Raw genomic sequence first — 21,100 nt, 5'->3', positions numbered from 1 at the left:
AGACTCACATGTACGAGCGAGTAAAACCATTTTCAAAAATGTTTAAGTAAAAAAAAATCATAACGTAATTGCATGTAATGAAAAGGTTTACAAGCCATAAGGCAGAAATACAGTCATTGCTAAGCAATCATTTAGATAGAAACAGTTTTCTCCTTCTGTTCAGGTGGAACAGGTAGGCTACCCACTGTCCTGACTGCTTAAGACAAGTGCCAGGAAATGGTTGTGCACATGCCCAAACAGCTTCATTAAATACCTCTGAAAAGCACATAACAAAGGGAGGATGCAGATACTCATTGATTTTACTGTGAAAGAAAAAGGGACACCACCATTACAAAGGCTTCAATTTAAGAAGCTCAGCTAACGCAGCATTTACTACATTCCATGTGTCACAAAGCTGCATTATAGCCCCTATTAAATTATCTCATTTGGATCTGTCCAACTCCTATTTCCAGCTATTGAAGCTTTTTAAAACTCTCTCTGCTTTTAGTTTTGACTCTTTGACTTTGTATGGTAAAGTGCATAATAAGCATTTTAGTGCAAAACCCAGATGCATAGAGATCACATAATTTGAAACTTCTGCAGATATTCAAAACACGCCAAGTTTACTCTCAGATATTAAGCAGCAGAAGGGTCAGGCTGAAGCAGGAGTTCATCTTTACGAAAACACGCAGTTTTAAGACTTCAGGAGGAGAGTTCCTAATTTAGACCCTTCTAAAAAGTGATGGGAAACACAGATGCCAAAGTAATCCCTTATAGTCGGTGCAAAGCTATCAAATAAAACTGCAAGTCTTGAGGAATAACAGAACAAAGAAGCTGATAGAAATATTTTTCTGTTATCAATATCAGTCTCAAATCCTGCTCTGTAGAGGCTTCACCTTCCTCTGTGGTCCTCTGTCATCCCCAAGCTGCCATTTTCCTGACTGTGGGTGCTGTCAGCTGAGTGCCCCTATGCTACAGAGATGCAGAGAATGCTGAGTGTGAGCCCCCTTCATCTGTCGTCCCATCCTCCAGCATCAAACACAACTCCGCCTAAAAACTGACAGGGCAGAGTTACAGAATATATAAAGTGAGGGTCTCTGGGGCCTGAGAAGGCATTGAAAAATGGGGTATTGAGCTCGGATCTCCCTCTAGTACCCTGAACGATATAAAAGAACCTGGGAGGAAAATGGGAATAGAGTTCACCATGGTCCAATCCTCTGGATCAAAGCAGAGAATCCTGAGGGCACAGGTAGGCATGCTCAGAGAATATCAACTCCATATGATGCGGGATAGAAAGAGTAACACCCTTCGGGCTGCCCTGCACTGCTGCCAGCAGGGGACTGGAGCTGAACTTCACAAAACCAGAGCAAGCGGGGACAGGCAAATTAAAAAAGGCCAAGAATCACTCAAGATTTACAGCTTTTCTACAAGCTGTAATAGCACAATGCCTATTTACTTATTTACTTAGTAACTATTTACTTATTTATTTATTTATTTTGGCAGCACTGTGACAAAAGACTCAACTTGTATTACTCAACATCACTGGTCAATGGATTTAATCATTTTTAAGAACACCTCTTCAATAGCCCGTTGATAATGATACATTTCACTACCCTGTAACCATTACAGCAGCACTGAGAAGGGCAATGAGGCCCATAATTTAATGAAGAACCAGGTAAGATTTCATACATGATGAAGACACAAAAGGAACCATCTCATCACACTGGACATCCAAGTAAAGGAAATCTGCTTCTTGTCTCCTGTAGTAAGGACACCAGGCACAGTGCAATGATCATCCAAATTTCAGTACTATCCTAATCCCTACTCAAAGATGGAACTAAAGCAGACAAAATAGCAAGTACATTCTTTTTAGTACAGATAACAGTTTCTCACATGAGTTGGTACTCTATCTGTAGGAGATTCCAAAGGAGCAGGAAGACCCAAGTATGCTAATGGATAACATAAAGGAAATTACAAGCACATGCATAACAACTGGCTCCACTTTATCATAAACAAAAGCAAGGAACATCAAGGAACTATAGACCAATGCACAGTAACCACCAAAAAGGCAAATGAGGAATCATCAGAAAAGGAAAAGAAATCAAGAAATTAGCTTTACAAATACACGGCCATAAAAAAGTAGAAAAGGAAAGAAGACTACAATTACATAAAACTAGAAGAGACTAAGATGACTTCCATTTTAAAAATTGCAATTGGTGAAACAGTTTTAAAGCAAAATTAAATGACTAGGAGAAAATAAATAGGAAATGAGATTGATCAGTGTTTCTCTTTACAACTACAACTAGATAGGAAATGAAACTACATGGAAAACACAACTATGTATGGTGTGCTTTCCACTCTGTGGAACATGTCAGGTGATATCAGCAAACCCAAAGGTAAAACTGACTATAAGAAACAACAGAAAAAAAAAAAAAGGTTCACAGAGATCATTAGGCACAATTAATAGGATATCGACCTCAATATTGCACATCTCATTTCATATATATGATTGTTCTTACCAACTGATAGAAAACAAATATTAACAATCAATTAGGTGGAAAAGGTAAATAATAGATGAAGAGGTATTATACAATGTACAAATATTATACAATTTACAACAGAGATAAGAAAATGTACACCACAGTTACACAAAACCTTATCACTGAATCACTGAATTCTACGTGCTGGAAGGGACCACTGGGGATCATTTAGTCAGCCCCTCCTGCTAAAGCAGGTTCCCCACAACAGGTTGCACAGGAAAGCTTCAAGGTGGGTCTTCAATAACTCCAGAGAAGGAGACTCCACAACCTCCCTGGGCAGATTGTTCCAGTGCTCTGCCACCCTCACAGTTCTTACTCATGTTTTATGGAACTTCCTGTATTCCAGTTTGTGCCCATTGCCCCTTGTCCAGTTGCTGCACACCATAGAAAAGGGCCTGGCCTCATTCTCTTCACTTCCACCCTTCAGATATTCATAAACAGTGATGAGATCTCCTCTCAGCCTTCTCTTCCTCAAGCTGAACAGACTTTCCTCATATGGGACACGCTCCAGGCCTCCCATCATACTTGTGGCCCTCCACTGGACTCTCCTGTCTTTTTTGAACCGAAGAGCCCAGAAGTGAACACAGTATTTCTCAGCAGGTCAGAGTAGAAGGAGAAGATCATCTCCCTCGGCCTGCTGGCCACGCTCTTTTTAATGCACCCCAGGATACCACTGGCCTTCTTGGCCACAAGGGCACAATGCTGGCTCATGGCCAACCTGTCCTCCAGGGCACCCAAGTCCTTCTCTGCAGAGCTCATTTCCACCAGGACAGCCCCTAACCTGAAGACTGGTGTGAAATTTCAGTCGCCTATCTCCCAGAAAGAATTTAAACTATAAAAGGTTCATAAAAGGAGTACTGAAGTTATCAGGAGAATGAAATCTTTACTAGCCAGAACACTGAGAGACTATGCATTTCACATCAAACAAAATGAAGGCCAAAGGAGAACATGATTTCTGTGTATAAGCAAAAAAAAGTAAACCCTGAAGAAAGAGAGCCCTGTACTAACAGAGACACCAGCAGCAAAAGAAATGGGTAGAAGATGATCATGACTAGAGTTCAGTCTGGAGAATAAAGAAAAGTTTCTAACATCATAACAGCTTTGTCCTAGAACAATTTTCCTGCAGAAACTGGACTGCAAACATTTTTTTCAAAGGTACATATGCTACGTGTATGGAAGGAATGATGACCACCTACAATAGTTAGAATTTGGCTTGGTGATGCAGAGTATCTTTCTGCAGTAGCATCTTTGCGAATTTATTGATGTCTTAATGGCTATTTTATTGATGGAATGAATTTTGAAGCCTTTCCCTTGAAACTTAATTTCTTCATGTTTCTATTTAAACCCTTCAGGTTTTATGGATTCCATAGTTATTTTTGTTACTTTATTCTGTATTGATCTATTTCTCCTCCCATGAAGAACTGCTATTTTGCAGCTCACTCTCTTCTTTTCTTTGTATCTTTTCAGCCGCAAAGAACCAGGATCTGTCCTCCTAAAACTGAAAACTTTCACGTTTAGAATTTGAGATATAGCCATTTTTTTCATAATTTTCAATTAATTCTGTGCTAATTATTTTTCTCCATCTATTTGCTCCTTGTTTCTCACGTTGCTGCCTTCTCCTGTGGCTTGGCAACTCAATACTAGCTCAGAAATATTTAGGCATCTTATTGTCCCTCAATTTGAAATGAGATTTCCACAAAATAAACACTGCTTTAAATATATTTATTCTCCAGAATTTATATGATTTCCTTTTCACAGAAAAGCAGTATTTCAGATTTTCACACATTTTTAAGGATCCTAAAGATGAACATTTTTAGAAGTCATTATTTTGAAAGATTATAAGGCATATGAAAAGTTGCATGAAATGACTAAACATTAATTGCTTTTCCTTTTCTCAAGCAAAATATCATATTCATATTTCACATGAATTTCGCTTTGCAGAGAAATTTGCATTAGCTCATCCTGAGTTCCAGCTTGGTGTGTGGGATTTCAGTTGTGTTCTCTTTAAGGTATAGAAGTACATCTCAAATCAGATGGAAGCCTGCAATTCCAAATGTTAACATTAAATTGTACTGTACAAGGATAGCAATCCAGCTGCCATTAATTCTGCTTTACAAACAGCTGGGATGGAACAATTTAAACTAGTGAGCAAACAGAACTGTAAAGGAAAGGGAAAAAAAAACATGTAATTATACAACAAAAAAACAAATATGGGAACCACGCAGCTTTGCCAACATTGTCTCTGCATCTAAAATATCCGCCTTTCAGTTGGTTCACCACCCAGTTACCAACAATAAAAACTGCAGTTCTTGCATTTGAAGCAAATTAAAAATTTTCACCAAAAACAGAAATCCATTATTAACAAAGTATCTTTTTAAATACTACTTGCTTTGAAAATGAAGATCTGAAGTAGTTACAGTTAAACTTCTGATCAAAACATATATATATATGTAATCCAAAATACATACTAACAAGCAAATAGGCATTAGGAAACCCCACAGTGCCATTTATCTGTCTTCTAAATTTTTACAATATTTTCAGTAACTGAAATCATGAAGGTCACAAAGCAGCTGATAAATGCTTTGGTTTAAAAAAAGAATTGTAATACTGTTCAGCGAGCATCATACATTGAGTTTATCTATTTTTTCCTCCCCTAAGATCTACATATGCTGTCCATTCACAAATTCACTCTCTTCTTGAGCACAAACTGCAGTGTAGTCAAGGTAAAAGTCTTGTAACAAATGCACAGCAGAAGGTATCTAAAAAGCAATATTCAACATTTTAAAATGCTGCAGTAGATTTGCCATACTCACTTGGAACAGAACTCATACCCAAATACCAGTTATTAAGTTCTGGTTGTAAAGCCACCTGTGATCTGAAATGTTCTGTATTCCTCCACAACATTAAAACAAACTAGGTCAGCACCAAGGTTACTGTCCTTGTGGAAAGAAAACTCAGAGTCTATTCTGACTGTTATAAAGCTCTCCAGTAGAAAAACGACTATTTTCCTCTAAGACTTAATTTAAAACAGTGACAGTTGGATTTTTTGGCCAGGCCCTAGCCTGAAATCAGAGAGTGAGAGTTGAACAAAATCAAAGATTAATTTTGTCTACAGGGAAAAGAATGCTTCCTTGTTCAGCAATTCCTCAAGTCCCTTGCCAATCCTAACATTCCCTGATGTTTTCATATTTCTTACGGTTCTTTGCTTTTTTGTAACCAAAATTATGTAAAAGGATCAGTAGGTGGGATGCTGAAGGTGGAAATAACGAGGCAATAGCAAAGGAGTAACAAACAAAAGAGCAGGAATTACTCTATTCCCACTGAAACCATCTGCTAGTCTCAAAGACCTCATTAAACCACACACCCCTATCCAGTATCAGTCTTGCAGCAATTCGGAAGCTTCTCACTACCAGGAATCTTTCTTAGTCATGCTGAGACTCATAGGCTCCCACTTCTTGTTTTCAACTAAGAGTCAAGGAGAGCTTGAAGTCTCATTAGATGCCTCAGCAGAAAGCTGTTCAAGTGAAACTTTTCAGGAACTCAGGAAACATGGAGTTCAGTGCAGGAAATATGGAGTTCAGTGCAGGAAACAACTGTAGGAGTGCACAGGACCAAATACACCTTTCAGTAAATCTAAGTCAGAAGAGGTAGAATAGAACCAGTATTTCCTGGAGGAACTCATATTCCTCCTCCTCCCCATATGATAAGGATCAAAAGACAAAAAACACAGCCATTGTGAATGTACACAAGTTCAAAAAGAGTAATTCTTCCAATAACATTTCAAAGCAAAAGGACAAAAAAAAAAGCCCAAGCTATCCAATTTCACATAGTCAAATTGGACAATTTTAATTACTTTCAACTTCTTGTACATACATTAAAATTTAAAATGCTTAGTGGCAATGCAAAGAAGAGTAATGTAAAAAACACGTGATTTTGCCAATTCTTACAAAACTAATTTCAATTCTAATTCATGAAGTGGAAAAAAAAAAATCATCACTAAGGAGCTGCAACACTAAAGGGAAAACAAAGCTCAGAAAACAAGCCTAAGATGCCATATGTATTTCCTACCCACAAGAGGTACTTCCCACATGCAGTTCTGCAAGTGTAAAGTTGATATATGGAGCTTTCTCACATCTACACTTGTGCTCTGTACAATTCACAAATATTTTATAGGTGCAGCTATAAAATCAGGAGTTTATGCCCTTCTCATTCCCACTAGCACTGTACAACAGAGCACATTTTGCTGCATTTCATGCCACGACCATTCCCCCGACATCCAACCTAAATCTCCCCTCCCTCAACTTAAAACCATTTCCCCTTGTCCTGCCAGTTATCAACCCTTTCACAGAGTTGATTCCCCTCCTGTTTGTAGGCTCCCTTTAGGTATTGAAAGGGAGCAGTGAGGTCACCCCACAGCCTTCTTTTCTCCAGGCTGAACAAGCCCAGCTCCCTCAGCCTGTTTTTGTAGGGGAGGTGCTCCAGTCCCCTGATCATCTTCATGGCTCTTCTCTGGACCCTCTCCAACAGCTCTCTGTCTTTCTTGTACGGTGGGCTCCACACTTGGACACAGTACTTCAGATGGGGCCTCACAAGAGCAGAGTAGAGGGGGACAATCACCTCCCTGTCCCTGCTGGCCACCCCTTTTCTGATGCCATAGACAAGAAGAAAATAAAGAAGCAATTTAAGGGCTGCTCTGACAAATTAAATGTTAGAATCAGATTAGATTCAGCCACTAAGTTGTAAAAATATGGACAGAATTCCAGGTGGACAGCTTATATACTTTATTCCATGACTGGAAGGTGTCTGAGCATGCTATAAAAAAAAAATCAGTCCTTACCCCTTTAAAAGGTCAAAGAAAACCCAGGAGGTTCCTACAGCACAGCATCTAACCAACTCGTCTACACAATGTTATGGAACGGGTATTGTTCTCTCCACACAAAGCAAGAAAGCAAGCCTGAATTTCTTAATATCACTCCATTGTGAAAGCAAATTAGTGCTCTAAAATACAAAACTAGGGGCTTTCCCTAGTTCCACAGTACCTACAGAAGAACAGAGGTAGGTTCACCCATGATATGACATCTCCTGACTACTCTCATCAAGACATAAAATGAAAACACATCATTACCTCATCTCTATGAATTACTCTGAATAACACTAAGAGCTTGCAACTTATGCTTGCAAATGATTTCAAGACTTTCATGAGCATTCCTCGTCTGTTTCAACAGCCTTCAATAGAACTGGGAAAAAAAAAAATAGAACACAAAAAGGGTTCTATTGCCTTAATGAAGAGAATAAAGGCTAAAGCCATGTAGGAACATTTAAAATGTCTCTTTTGCAAGCAAAATTACTATTAATCAGACAACAGTATACTTATTTTATTAGCAAATGTGCTTAAAAGGGAAGAGTAATTGTAATGTTTTGTGTTGTAATATACATTGTGGTATATGTTGATGTGAGTGATACAGTAGGCATATTACTACTATGTTCAAACGCATACAGAACATCTTTTCTTTTAAAGTGCAAAATTTTCAATGTGATTCCTATTAATATAATCCATGAAATGCATTTCAAACATGAAACTGTTGGGTTTTAAACCTGTGAAAAAGTCCAAACTGTATTACAATTCATGGACAACATTGCAGACACAAAGGTGTAGCTGAGACCTTCAAGGAATTTCAACAGCATCCCGTGACATCTGGAGCAGAAACCGGAGCTGAAGCTCTCCAGTTTCCTAAGGACCAGCATCCTCAGCTGACCTAAACCAGGAGCTTCATGGAACGAAGTCTCTTCTCTATCCAACAGCAAAGCTCTTGTCAAGCAGATCACAAACTGTGTGGTCCTCAGGGTAACAAACAGAATGGGACAATAGGTATTTTGCATCCTAGGCACCAAAATATCTATCCCTGAGTGTCACAACAACATAAAGATTTTGTCTACAAAGGTTTGAAACAGCCAATGAATGCATACAGCCATTCTCTTTATACAGTGAGAAACAGCTGGATATTTTAAACCAGGTGAACTTTTTTTCCCAGAAGTAGACTGAGATAGTGTGATGGAGACTTAAATCAATCATGAGGGAACAGTGCTCCTTGAAGATTCATTTGGAGCATGAGATTTGATAGGTTTGATCTTTCTGTGGTTTTAAACATAATTCTTTGCCATTAATTCTTTTAGTTCAACACTGGTGATCTCCACTCTACTGGAATTCCAGTCATCAACAAAGACTCCGAGATGATTTCCCTCAACAGGAAAACGCATACGTGGCAAAGAGAGCAGTATACAATAATACTGGATACTCCTTCTATACTTTTATTTTTAATTCTTTTTGCTTTGGTTTACAGAAACTCAGTGGTAACAAAAGGAGCAGATGAAGGAGCAATTTGGAATAAAATCTGAACCACAGCTTACTGACATTATATTAGATTTGTGATCTAATAATGGGCACTAAGATTGACAGCCATCCTTTAATGTAGGTTTAACACTGCTTCTATTGAGAGTTTTGCTGGAATTAACTTCTATGATAATAAAATTGTCTCATTTCATTACAGTTAACAGTTTATAACATGTTTTTGACTAATGATTAGATTACAAATGTATAAAAACAGATATCACTAAAATAATGACTTCTGCAGGCCAGCCTTCTAAAAAGAAGGAACCAGACTGGAGACCCAGACTGTTTCCATTCTTTTGCTGCTGGAGGTCAGAAAGGACTGCAGTTGCTAGAATGTCATGTCTCCTTTCATTGCCACTACAACATTTGGAAACAATGAAGACAAGAAGCAATGTGAGAAAGCTCTCACAGACAACACTTCCAGCAGAAGTGCAATTCCAGAGCTGCACTCAATTATACAGAATATGAAAAACCTCTGCAAAGGAGAAAGAGCCATAATATGTTCTTAATCTGAAATGCTGTGAACGCTAATACTACACACGTAAATTTTAACATGCAGGTATCATGGACTTCAAATAACATAGGTTGTTGGGTTGGGGTGATTTTTGGGGTTTTTGTAGGAGTCAATACCAAAACTTCCTTACCTTTTTATCTTCTTTAGACTTCCTAACGCTGTGCGGAAGGCCAAACTTGTTTTGCATGCAAAACATCTTCTTAGACCATTCATTCTTATGAGATTTTAATTGTGGCTGACCAAAGCTGCCATCAACTCTGTATCTGTCAGCTGGAATCTTACTCATTGGAGGGGGAAGAGTACCGCAGTTAACACTTGACCAGCCATCCGTAGAATCAGTGTAAGACTCCTGGTCACTAGCATTTCCATGCTGCCACTCTTGTAAAACATGCACAGGCAACCACCTCTGATTGCCTGCGCCTGCAGTGCTCTTCTTCGATGGGGGCACTGAATTTCTAGAGGAAACCAGCGGAACTTCAATACGAGCAGAAGGACCTAAGTGCTTGTTTAGATTTTGGGACTTATCGTTCTGAATCACTTCTAAAGGAATGTTTCCTTCCTGTTCATGACAGAAGCCATTCCAATGTGCAGCAGACTGATTTTGTCCCCTTCCGACTGGATTTTCCCATATACTGCTAGGAATATGTTTACTTGGATTGCTCCCTAAATCAACCACCAGGACTCTATTATTTTTTTCCTCTTGATTAAAGTTTCCAATTCCACTGTCACTGTTGCTGCTTGTACTATTATTCTGATGCGCATCAGCATCACCATCAAGAAAAGCCCTTGCACGCATTCCCTCAATCAGTTCCCCCATATCCCTATACAGGACAGAAATAAACTGAAGAACAGGCAAAGATGATGTTGGAAACTCTAGACAGCCATTTGTGTCTGGATCCGCTGTGCATTCCAATCCAAAACGTCTTGCTATGCCCTGGTGAATTTTATGATGAAATAATTCAGGATCCACCATAAAAACATGGCATGATGTCCTCAGAACCCCTTCGTCATCCTGAGCCAAGCTTGCATCATCATTTGTTTGCATTGTAACTAGTCCAAAGAATCTTCTGTCATCCGGGCAAACAGCACTGAATGCCAGTTTCTCTGCAGGATATTCTGCCACCACACCTGATTTGTCACTGCACAGCTGAATACAGTCATGCATTATCTTCATCATCACTAACGAATGAATTTTCTGCTCTGCCCGCAGACGTCTCATGCATCCACGAATAGCCTGCAGGCTCTCATTTTCCAAATTCGAGGTTGTTGAAGGAAGCTCAATAGAGCCTAGGTAACCTACAATCATGGCAACGTTCAAAATGCTTGCATCTAATCCGAACTCTTCTGCACTCTCCAGTCCAACTCTAAAAACCAAATCATCATTCAGAACTTTGGATATTTCGTCCTTTGACAGTAGGTTTGGATTGCTTAGACTTTCACTTCCAGTTTCAAATTTAATAGCAGCAGAATCTGAAAACGATCGCTGTTTTGGAGCAGAATTATCTGAGTTACCAGCACACAGATTAGGACTTTCAAAGATCATGTTGAAAATGCCACCAGACTGCATTTCTTCAACAACTTTCTCCGCTCTGTTTATACCTAGAGCTTTGGAGTCAGGTTTGGGCTTCAGCCATCCCTTTCCATCGTAAAAGCCAACTTCTTCATCACTTGAACATGAATCTATATGGCTAATCCCTTCAGCAATGACCATGTGGAGAACTCCAGAACATTTTCCTATAAGTTTCACCACATCTTCGTGAGATGCCTTTTTCACATTAATTTCATTAATGGCAAATATCTGATCTCCTGCTTTAAGTCCAACATAATCCGCAGGGCTTCCTTTCATAACACAACTAAGAACACAAGGAGCTTGTCCAGAAAGCGTAAACCCGTAACCTGCTCTTCCTCTAGCAATTTCCACACTCCTTATTCGAGGAGGTGCATGCATATTGAGTCGACGTTTGACTGTCTCCCCAGGTCTGTACATGTTGTTGTTATTTTTTTTTTTCCTGAAACAGGAAAACTTCTAATTAGTCCGAGGTTGTGCCATGTTTCACAGTATCAGACCTTCATCTGACGAAGCTCTAAAGAAAGGAAAAAAAGACATTTTTATTCTCAGTGGTATTTCATTTTTTTTTAGTACCCAGCATTCCCCTTACTATTCAGAAATCAGTGGGTTATAACAAAAACTACTGCAAGAGAATTAACACAGCATTCAAAACCTTGAAAACAATGGGCATCACAGTTGACATTTTACAAACGATAAAGCAGTAGCAAATGCAAATAAAGTAGCTGTCCAAAATGACAAAGTAATTTAATGGCAAAGCTGAGAAGAGGATCTAAGTCTCCTGCTATACAGCCCAGTGTTTTTATACTGTGTCACATCACATCTTCCCTGAGATCCCATCATTTTGCCCACTATTCAATTAACTTCTGGTTTAGCACACCATTGTGATACCACAAGATTTCACAGTAAAATGAAAATTCTGCCCTTTCCCAGGCATCTTAAAATTGTTTCTGCCCAGGTACTGCCCACTCCTCCTCTATATTCAGTGTACAGAAACAAGCACCAAATGCACCCATCTAGAAGAGGTTCAATAAATATCCCCTAGAGATGCCTGACTGATTGTAGAGGCAACTTAAAATAATCATCTCAGATTTCTACTTTTGCACATGCATTTCATTTACATACAGAGCAACAAACAGACATTCAATCATGTATCAGAACTAAGAGATTCAAAATCGAAAAATGAACTCAAAAATAACTTCTCAGAAAGCAAACACTATAAAAATTGCCTTTCAGTCACCCCAATATGCATACATTTTAGCTCAGACAAAAACTTCCAGAAAAAGAAGGAGCTCTGCAACTTGCCAGTATTAGTCTAGTCAGGAGTAGATTTATAAATAAGGTAAAGCAGCTTTACATAAACAGCAATGGTAGTTTTCATTGAATTTTGGTGGTGGTGCTGAAGGCTCAGTGTCTTGTCCAAATTACACTTGGCTAAGTCCCACTGTTTCAGAAAGGCTGCATCAAGAGGTTTGGTTGTACTTTGGACATTTAGGTTTGTTTGGTTTTATTTTTAAGCATAGGCACATTCATTTTTTTACTTTCTCTGCTGCAGTTCTTAATGTAGCATGGTTTCTGCAAATTGTTATAATACACCAATTATCCAGTTTCAATGACCATGGTTCCTCTATAATTTAAGAAAATAGCTTTAAAAAGCAATGAAACTTCACGCTTAACCTTCAGACAGAAATCATAACATAAGAAATGCTTTGAAAACATTTCAGCAGACTCAAACATTAGAAGAGCCCTCTCAACTCACATCCAGCCTCGTGTCTTAAAAACAGGTTCACCTCTTCCTGCTGAGGCAAAACTTTGGACCTCAGAGACCACTGTGCATATAGCTGTCTGCACTTAGGTCTGGCACAGAGTGTAATCATTCAACACCAGTGCACCTTTGCAAGAAATATTTCTTCAACAACAACAAAAATAACCAACGATAACAACAAATGCCCAGCCATAAATATATATTAGCTAGCAAGAAGCATGAATATAAGCATGTTCTCATTTGTCTTTCAATGAAAATCTCTGTTCCTGATTGTCTGGAAAATACCCTCGTGTTTCCCTTGGGTACAACACAGCACTGGGCTGCTACACTGGTTAACAGGAAGCCTGTAATTTCTGGCACCTAGACGTGTGTACCGGTCTGAAGAGGAAAGGAAAGAATTAAAAGAAAATTAGATTATAGATAATCTGATCAAAAATGTAATAAAAAGCAGGAGCTGCAACAAAAAATCAGTCCTGTGATACTAAAGCAACCAATTTTGTCTGTCTTTCTAATAAATAAAAAAGTATTGTAAATATGACTGAAAAAAAGACAACGTAGTTAGTCCTGCACTTGCTATGTGAGGACTTCATTTAACTCTACTCACAAGTCGATCTGTCTGCCCTCCTAACCTGTGCCACCTACACATCAGGTTTTTATTCCAGATGATACATGCTGATAGGGAAGATCATTCCAAAATCTATGATCATTGTCAGAACAAAACAGCAGGCTGCTTTTACTATGTCACTTCTCTCTAATGATGATGTTCCAGAGCTGGGAACAACTACAAATTTAATTGTGTGATTTTGCATGTGTGAAGTTGAAAATTCAACTTTTCACTCCTAATATATATAGATATCTGTATATACACATGCACACTAAAAGGCATTGATAGATTGTGTTACATAATTGGAAAAGCCATCATCTCCTTACCTCAGTAGCTGAACATTATTGTGCATTAAATATTTGTGCCTATCACATCCACAGAAATAGCAGCTCACCAAATTTATCTAGGAAACTTCAGGACAAATGTGGTTCTTCTGCAAGAACCCACAGCACTGAAATATGCTCTGCTACAACAATGGCATCACAGGCAAATGGAAAAATTACAGAACTAATGTTTTTCATAACCAGATTCCAAGAGAGATTATTAACAAAGGAGTTATAAAAACATACACATCTTACAGCCTGATTTCAAACCTAAATTACCTAATTATCTCATTGCCTAAGCTTTCTTTTTTAGTTCTTCACAGACTTGAAACCTGGTGCTAAGGAGGGATGGCATAAAAATGGCACAGACTGCCACAGTTTCAAAGCAATTATATCTGAGTATTATTTTACTAGAATAACTTATAAAATGTGTAGCATATACAGTGAAATAGAGTCATTTTCCTGGTCCTGACAGAAAGCTTTGCATATCTGCATGTTTACCAAAACATGAAATTGGTAATGAATGACATAACCTGTGATAATCGTCATGAGTAACCAAAGATAAAATGGTCTGAGCTGTTGATTTTCAGTACAAACCAAACACTGAATCTTAACAAGCCTATCAGCAATACACTGCTGTAATTACTTCTCATAGTAATGGCCCTGAATTTTATTAATTTGATAGCATAGCTACATTCTGTGATTCAATCAAATACAGTAGGTTGGAAAAAACAGTTTACACCATGACACAACACGTGGGTAGGCTTACTTTGACCTTCTTCTATTGCTAAGGATGATAAAGCCATCTTCTTAAAAAAGAAAAGCACGTCTGTACAATGGCAAAATACATTAGCAAATTTCAGCCAGGAAGATATATGCAATTTAAATGAGAAATGGGCAAAAAAAACCCCACCAGAATAATACACACTAATGAAGTCTCAAGCAAACAACTCAGCTTTGTGAAGCAATGAATGTACAGAATTACTGCTATCATTTGAAAAACACTGAAAACAAAATTACTACGATCTGAGAAAGTCTAGCAAAGTTTGCACCACACCAACACAGAACAAAGAGAGTTTAGTAACTATAAAAGATTTCAAAGGACATTTCAGACAGAAACACCAACCCATACCAATAAAGAGTTGTTCACATAACCTGCCCATATACCTCATCTTTATCACACAAAACAAAAAAAAAAATTCTTTTGAAGCTTTCTGCCAGCATCATGCCAGTCTTCCATTTCAATCAATTGTTTTCAAGGTAGAAAACACCAAAAATACCCATTACTGTTGAGTTATATTTTACCCCACAAATGCAGCATTTCTTTATGCCGTGTTTTCATATACCCACACCAGCTTTCGTGTCATTTCTGAAACCCCTCTACCACAGAGAAAGCAGTACTTATTTTCAAAGCAGGGAGGCCGTTTGCTTCCTGCTCTTGTTAAGTCATGGCAACAGAAAGTGCAAACAGAAAGAGGAGATACACTCCTAGGCTAGACTTTAACCTTAACAGAGGTTAAAGCAGCAACATGAGGGAATGTGTGGCAGTGACACAACACTGCTGACCATCAAACCATATAGGAAAGCCTTTGACAATGAGCTCAGCACCACGATACCCATGTTGATATGCTTTCTGTGGTCAGGGGTTTTGGAAAGGCAGAGGACTGGCTGGCTCCGTTCTGTTTTTCAGTGTGAAGGCTGCTGGTGGATAAACCATGGAAAGCAGAAACAGAGGAGAGAGACTACCCAAGTCCCAAAGTAATGCAAAAGACTCCTCAGCACCTTCCTCCACTCACTGCCACTCATTAGGGCAGAGCTGACTTTGACAAACGATGCCACCGCAAAGATCAAATGGAGTTATGCCATTTGAATGCCACTCACTATTAAAATGGGGTAGGTGCTTATAGACAAGTTACACAAGAAATGTAACAAGACAAGCTGTGGAAGACGGCTACTAGTTGTGCGGGAACTTGGGTGGGACGGTGTTTTGATAGAACAAAACCACCAGCGTTCCAGATTTGACCAAACACACCATTATGTCTCCTGTACAGACAGCAACTGCGGGGTGTACAAAATATTTCTCAGTAAGAGCAGCAGGGTACAAAATATTTGTTCGTAGAAACTCTCCGCAGTGTAGGGAGCATAAAGAACACAATGCAACATTTGCTGCTCTGTTTGACAACATTCACGCGACCAAGGACAAAGTTTGCTAAAGCTGTTGTATAAACAGCCGCGTGTTTACAATCCAGACTCATTTATTTGTTGCATGGAAGGAGGCAAAAAGCTGCCGTCGGTAGCCGGGCTTCTTATTCTTAATTCTTTTCAACAAAACACGTTCCAGAAGCGGTGGGGAGCGCTGCGCTCCAGCCTGAGGCAGCTGCGCTGTGCCACAGAACGCCCGGCACAACTTCGCCTCAGGGCACTTCGCCTCCGGGCGGATCCCAGCGGGGCGCCGCTCGAGCCCCGTCCCGCCGCGCGCTCCAGGTGCTGCCCTCAGCCCCCGGCCGGGCCCCGCCGCCCCGCGGAGGCCGCTCGAAGAGCCGAGCAACGGTCCCGGAGGGGCGGAGCAGCACCTGAGCCCGCAGCGACGGTTCGAAGCACAACCAGCGGTAACGGGACGCTCCCGGTCCCCCTCCCCCTCCGTCGCGCCCCCCCCCCTCCCCGCTCCGTTCGCCGCCCCTCCGCCCGCCGCAGCCCCAGCGGGGTCCCGGGCGCCGAGGGGGAGGGGAGAGGCGGGCGGCGGAGGCGGCGGATCCCCCCGCCCAGAGCCACTCACCTCCGTCCCCCAGGACTCCGGCTACTCCGCAGAGGTACCGGCTCCCCCGGTCACCGAGGAGATGAGCGCCGGGCTCCGCCACACCGCGCGGCGGCCACTGGCTGCGTGGAGCTGTCACTCAGCGCACTCACCCGGCAGGGGTGGCGGTCGGGTTCCCGGACAGAGAAAGGGGAGAGACAATACCCAGCGACGAAGAACTACAACTCCCGGTGTGCTCCGCGCGCGGCCGGTTCCCTGCGGCCGTACGGAGCGGGCCGCGCGGGGCATGCCGGGAGTGGTAGTTCTTTCCCCTTCCCGAGCCGCCTCGCCTCCAGAGAAGGAGCGCAGCGCGCAGGCGCGGAGTGCCGGCGCCCTTTCGAATGGAGCTGAGGCGTTCAGTCCAGAATGGAGCGTCCAAAGTGCAGAACTGTGGATGGTTTTGTACGTTAGCTGTAATTTTCTACCTTGCGGGAAGCTGCGCCGTACAGACAGAACGTGGCACGAGTGACAAATTCTCAGAATAGGGGATTTAGTCATTTCCATGTCTATCTCTAAGCAAAGGAAGCCTGATATGGAACTGAACCTGTCAGTCAAAAGCTGAAAGACAGCATTAATCTTTCCTTCCTGTATTTTTCCCCAGTGTAGCACATATATATCCTACAGCTTGCTGCTGGCTTCTGTGTAAGAAAAACTTACTGTGGCTTGATGGTTTCACTTCAGTATTTCCTCTAATTTTTATCTTGTCTAGAAAGCTTTCACAGTATCTCCTGCCCCCACTCAAACATTCACTACATACTGCAGTGGAGGCTTTAGAGGTTAAAAATAAATAAATAAGTATTAAAAACAGGCCAAGAGAAAAACCTCACTAAAAAGATAAAGAAACCTGCTCTTCCACTCCTGCCTCCTTCATTGTGCTGTTATTTTCTTCTTAAGTCCATCCCAAGCTGATTTCTACCAACATAAAACATTTCAGAGCAATAGATTCCAGTTGTATTCCATCTCTCACCAGTTTTTATAAGAAACGCTTCAAGGGGGAAAAATAATTGAATAAAATAAGCATTATTTCTTTTCCTCAACCTTACAGATATTGTGGCAGATGAGTATAAAATTACAGATGACAGACCTGCTACCAGACACACTATTTTCTATTAAAGTAATTACTCATCCTTTAAAGATGGTAAAAATTCAAAACGTTAAAAAGAAAAATGATTTTACACCTCAGATGAAGGTACAATACTCATTAAACTCTTTGCTCAAAATATTCTTTAGAGATGTTTGGATTTGCCCCAAAAATATGATATTTCATAGAATAGAACCATAGAATGACCAAAGTTGGAAAAGACCTCCAAGAACATCTAGTCCAACTGCCCACTAACCAGCAATATTTCACTGCTAAACCACGTCCTTTAGTACAACATACAAACATATCTTGAACCTCCAGGGATGCTGACTCACCCACCTCCCTGGCAGCTTGTTCTAGTGCATGACCACTCTTTCAGAGAAGTATTTCCTAATATCCAACCTGAACCTTTTCTGACACAACTTGATGCCATTCTGTCTAGTTGTATCGCTAGTTAAATGGGAGAAAATGCCGACCCCCCACCTTTCCACAACCTCTTTCTAGGGAGTTGAAGAGAGCAACAAGGTCTCCCCTGAGCCTTCTGTTCATCAGGCTGAACAACCCCAGATCCCTCAATCACTCCACATAAGACTTGTGTTCCAGACCCCTCACAGCTTTGTTGCCCTTCTCCAGATACACTCCAGGGCCTTGTGCCTCTCTTGTAGAGGGGGGCCCAAAACTGAACAGGGTACTCAAGTACTCAACCTTAGTACATGAAGACAACCACCTCCCTTCTCTTGCTGGCAAAGCTGTTTCTGCTAAAAGTCAGGATACTATTCGCCTTTTGGCTACCCGGGCACACTGCTGGCTCCTGTTCAGCCGAGAGTCAACCAACAGTCCCAGGTCCATTTCCTCCATACAGTCCTCCAGCCACTCAGCTCCAAGCCTGTAATGTTGCTTGGGGTTGTTGAGGCCAAAGTGAAGGACCCAGCACTTGGTCTTGTTGAACTTCATCCTTGTCTAGATCCCACCAAAGGGCCTTCCTGCCCCCCAGGCAGATCGACACTTCCTAGCATCTTGGTGTTATCTGCAAACTGTCTGAGTGTGCACACAATCCCCTCATACAGGTCATTAATAAAGATATCAAACAGGCCAGGTCCCACTGCCGACCTCTGGAGAACATCATGATCAGTCACCAGCCGGATTTAACTCAATTCACCACCACTCTCCTGACTTAGACTTCCAGCCAATTCTCACAGCCTGCCTGTAGTCAGAAACACTCAACTAACTCATGAACGAATATTGTGCTTTTCTTCAGCATGTGTGGAAACGATGACTATGCTGACAGCAACACAAGTGAAAAAAGTGACTAGTGGCCCTTCAAAAATCCACACAAAGTTTCAGCTATAATTTCCTTACTGCTTTGAAGACAATACAGAAAGGAGTGTGAAACAAATAAGGATTTGTGCCTTTTGGGCTTTAAAAGCTTTAGCTCGCAAGCCTAAGTAGCTTTCTGTTAAGTGAGACATCTCTATGTTAACTGATAGTGACTGTCACAATATCGTGTGTCAGACTTGATTTGGAGTGATTGACAACACACACTTTAATGAAGTATGGTTATTGCTGTCACAGACACCAGGTGAGCAGTCAGAAAATAAAACAAAGTCCAGCATCTGATCCAAAGTCTCTGCTTCTGATTACCATTGTTTAATTACCTTTGTTAAATGAACAAAGGTGATGATTGCACCAAAAATGATTTACGTTAGACATACAGAAATATCCTTGCACAACTGTCATTTTTTTTCATCTGATGCTTTCAACATATTCAAAATAATAAAACAATATATAAATGTCATCATTAAGTGTTCCTTCATTATATAAACTTCAGACTGATTTTCCTAGCTTAATTTTGTTCTTAACAGAAGGGAAGATTATATATAAAATACAGTTATTGTTAGCTTCATGTTGACAATTTCACATGCAGTTCAGAGCTAAATTTTCACTAAATAACTTATTTTCTAAATCAGAAAATCTAGTCCCTCTTCAATCAACAATTAGAGTCCAATCCAGAGGATCACTGAAGGCCATGTTCCTCACACTGAGCACATTGCAAAATGTGCACATTACCATTAACATCTCCCTTGTTTTACTAGTTAATCCAATCTTTTAATGTACCTTTTTCTTCCTTCTAAGTACAGTTTTCTCCCCAGTGGGAGATGCTTTTGCTCGTGAGGAAATGGTGAAAATATTTTTATATAAAAAAAAAATGGTTTGGATGATCGTGTTTCCCATCCTAGCACAATGGTGTAAATAAGTCTGTACAAGGAGGTGTGAAGTAGTAGAGCTAAACAGAGATACTGATCTTGTTAAATCTTGATGGGACAGTAGGGGCTCTATCCTCTCAAATCCTATTTAGACATAAAAGGATTGATTTATATACCACTTACTTGGCTTTGTGAATGTGTCCTTATCTACAATGTTATTTAATTAAACATTGTAACATAGTTTTTTTTCTTAAAAATTGAATTGAAAGATTCTTGTGTGCACTTAGATGTGTGAATAATACTACTTGCAAAACAGAAGGTTTACAATGGTAACAGGCTGGAACATCTATGTGGAAACAGGCACAAGGTACTGACTGAATGCTCCTTTGGATAGCATTGAAATGTAAATGAAACATCCAGTATTTTAAGTCATCCAGTATTGTAATGTCATTACAACAGAATGTGCTCTATTTGTTTGTCCAAATTCATGAATATAGAATAAACATTTGTTGTACACAAAAATTGAAAACAAAAATCATTTCTCATTGAGCTCCAGTTTTCTTCCCTTACTGATGACTAGATATGAGTAAAGTTGGTGTCTTTTTATATACACAACCAAAAAATAACTACTTCAAGCAAACATACATCACATACCTTTGCCAAGTACTGGAGACCCAAGAAGTGGTTTGGGTGTTCCTGGGGTCACTGGAAGCATACAAACCTCTACCCCAGCATTTCTTGAAGGCAAGCGGGAAGCACGTACCCTGCATTCCTCAGGTATTGAGGAATACCCTGCTGAGCCAGAGTATCATGCAATGGCTGACATTTGTTCTGAAGAAGCACTGTATGTTTTTGTTATTATAAGGAAAAGAGAAGCATTCCTTGTGTTTTTAAATACCTTGCCAAAAAGTCATCATCTCATACAGCAACAACTTCGACAAAAAGTGAGCAAGCACTGTGCACTGGTGACCTATCAGAACTCTGCTGGCGAAATTTATTACTAAGCACAATTTCTAAGCAAAGAGGCAGCACAAATCTCAGTATAAATGTGTCACTTTTATCCCTAAACCCAGGATAAACATGCTTAGAGCTCCTACATGCTTCCAATGAAAAGAAACCAAAAAGAAAACAAGAGCCTGAAGCACTATTTAATATGTCCCCTGATAAAAGACCTTGACTCCAGGAAAAATGATGTAGGATGCAGCATTAAAGTGAGGAGGGATCCTCTCCTCCCTGTTGTTAACCCTGGAATCAGAGAACGTTTTATTAGCCCCTCCCCAGTTAGGATGTGGCAGAGTCAAATCCAAGGACTTTCCTCATATGATCTCTTTATCACCA

General features: G+C 40.3%; 1 protein-coding gene across 5 annotated transcripts in view; it reads right to left on the bottom strand.

The window, feature by feature from the left end:
- RGS12 (regulator of G protein signaling 12) overlaps nt 1-16,567 on the bottom strand; it is an 85,882-nt gene extending 69,315 nt beyond the window's left edge. For 4 of the 5 annotated variants that reach the window (XR_006167592.1, XM_042811571.1, XM_042811574.1 and 1 more), the window contains exons 1-2: nt 16,460-16,567; nt 9,555-11,508 (exon numbers count right to left, since the gene is read on the bottom strand). Coding sequence is in view for 4 of the 5 variants with exons in the window: in XM_042811571.1 (XP_042667505.1) it covers nt 9,555-11,411 (1,857 nt within the window). In the remaining variant the exon portion in view is untranslated. Of the gene's footprint in view, nt 1-9,554; nt 11,509-15,084; nt 15,128-16,459 lie in introns of those variants that run through there. The other variant, XM_042811572.1, reaches the window with a different exon arrangement.
- Nucleotides 16,568-21,100: the final 4,533 nt, after the last annotated feature.

The sequence above is a fragment of the Centrocercus urophasianus genome, unplaced genomic scaffold (assembly GCF_019232065.1).
Source record: "Centrocercus urophasianus isolate 14NV4802_14NV808 unplaced genomic scaffold, USGS_Curo_1.0 seq_13, whole genome shotgun sequence".
NCBI classification, from domain to species: Eukaryota; Metazoa; Chordata; class Aves; order Galliformes; family Phasianidae; genus Centrocercus; species Centrocercus urophasianus.
The sequence above is the reverse complement of the archived record's forward strand: the minus strand, read 5'-3'. Positions and strand labels throughout refer to the sequence as shown.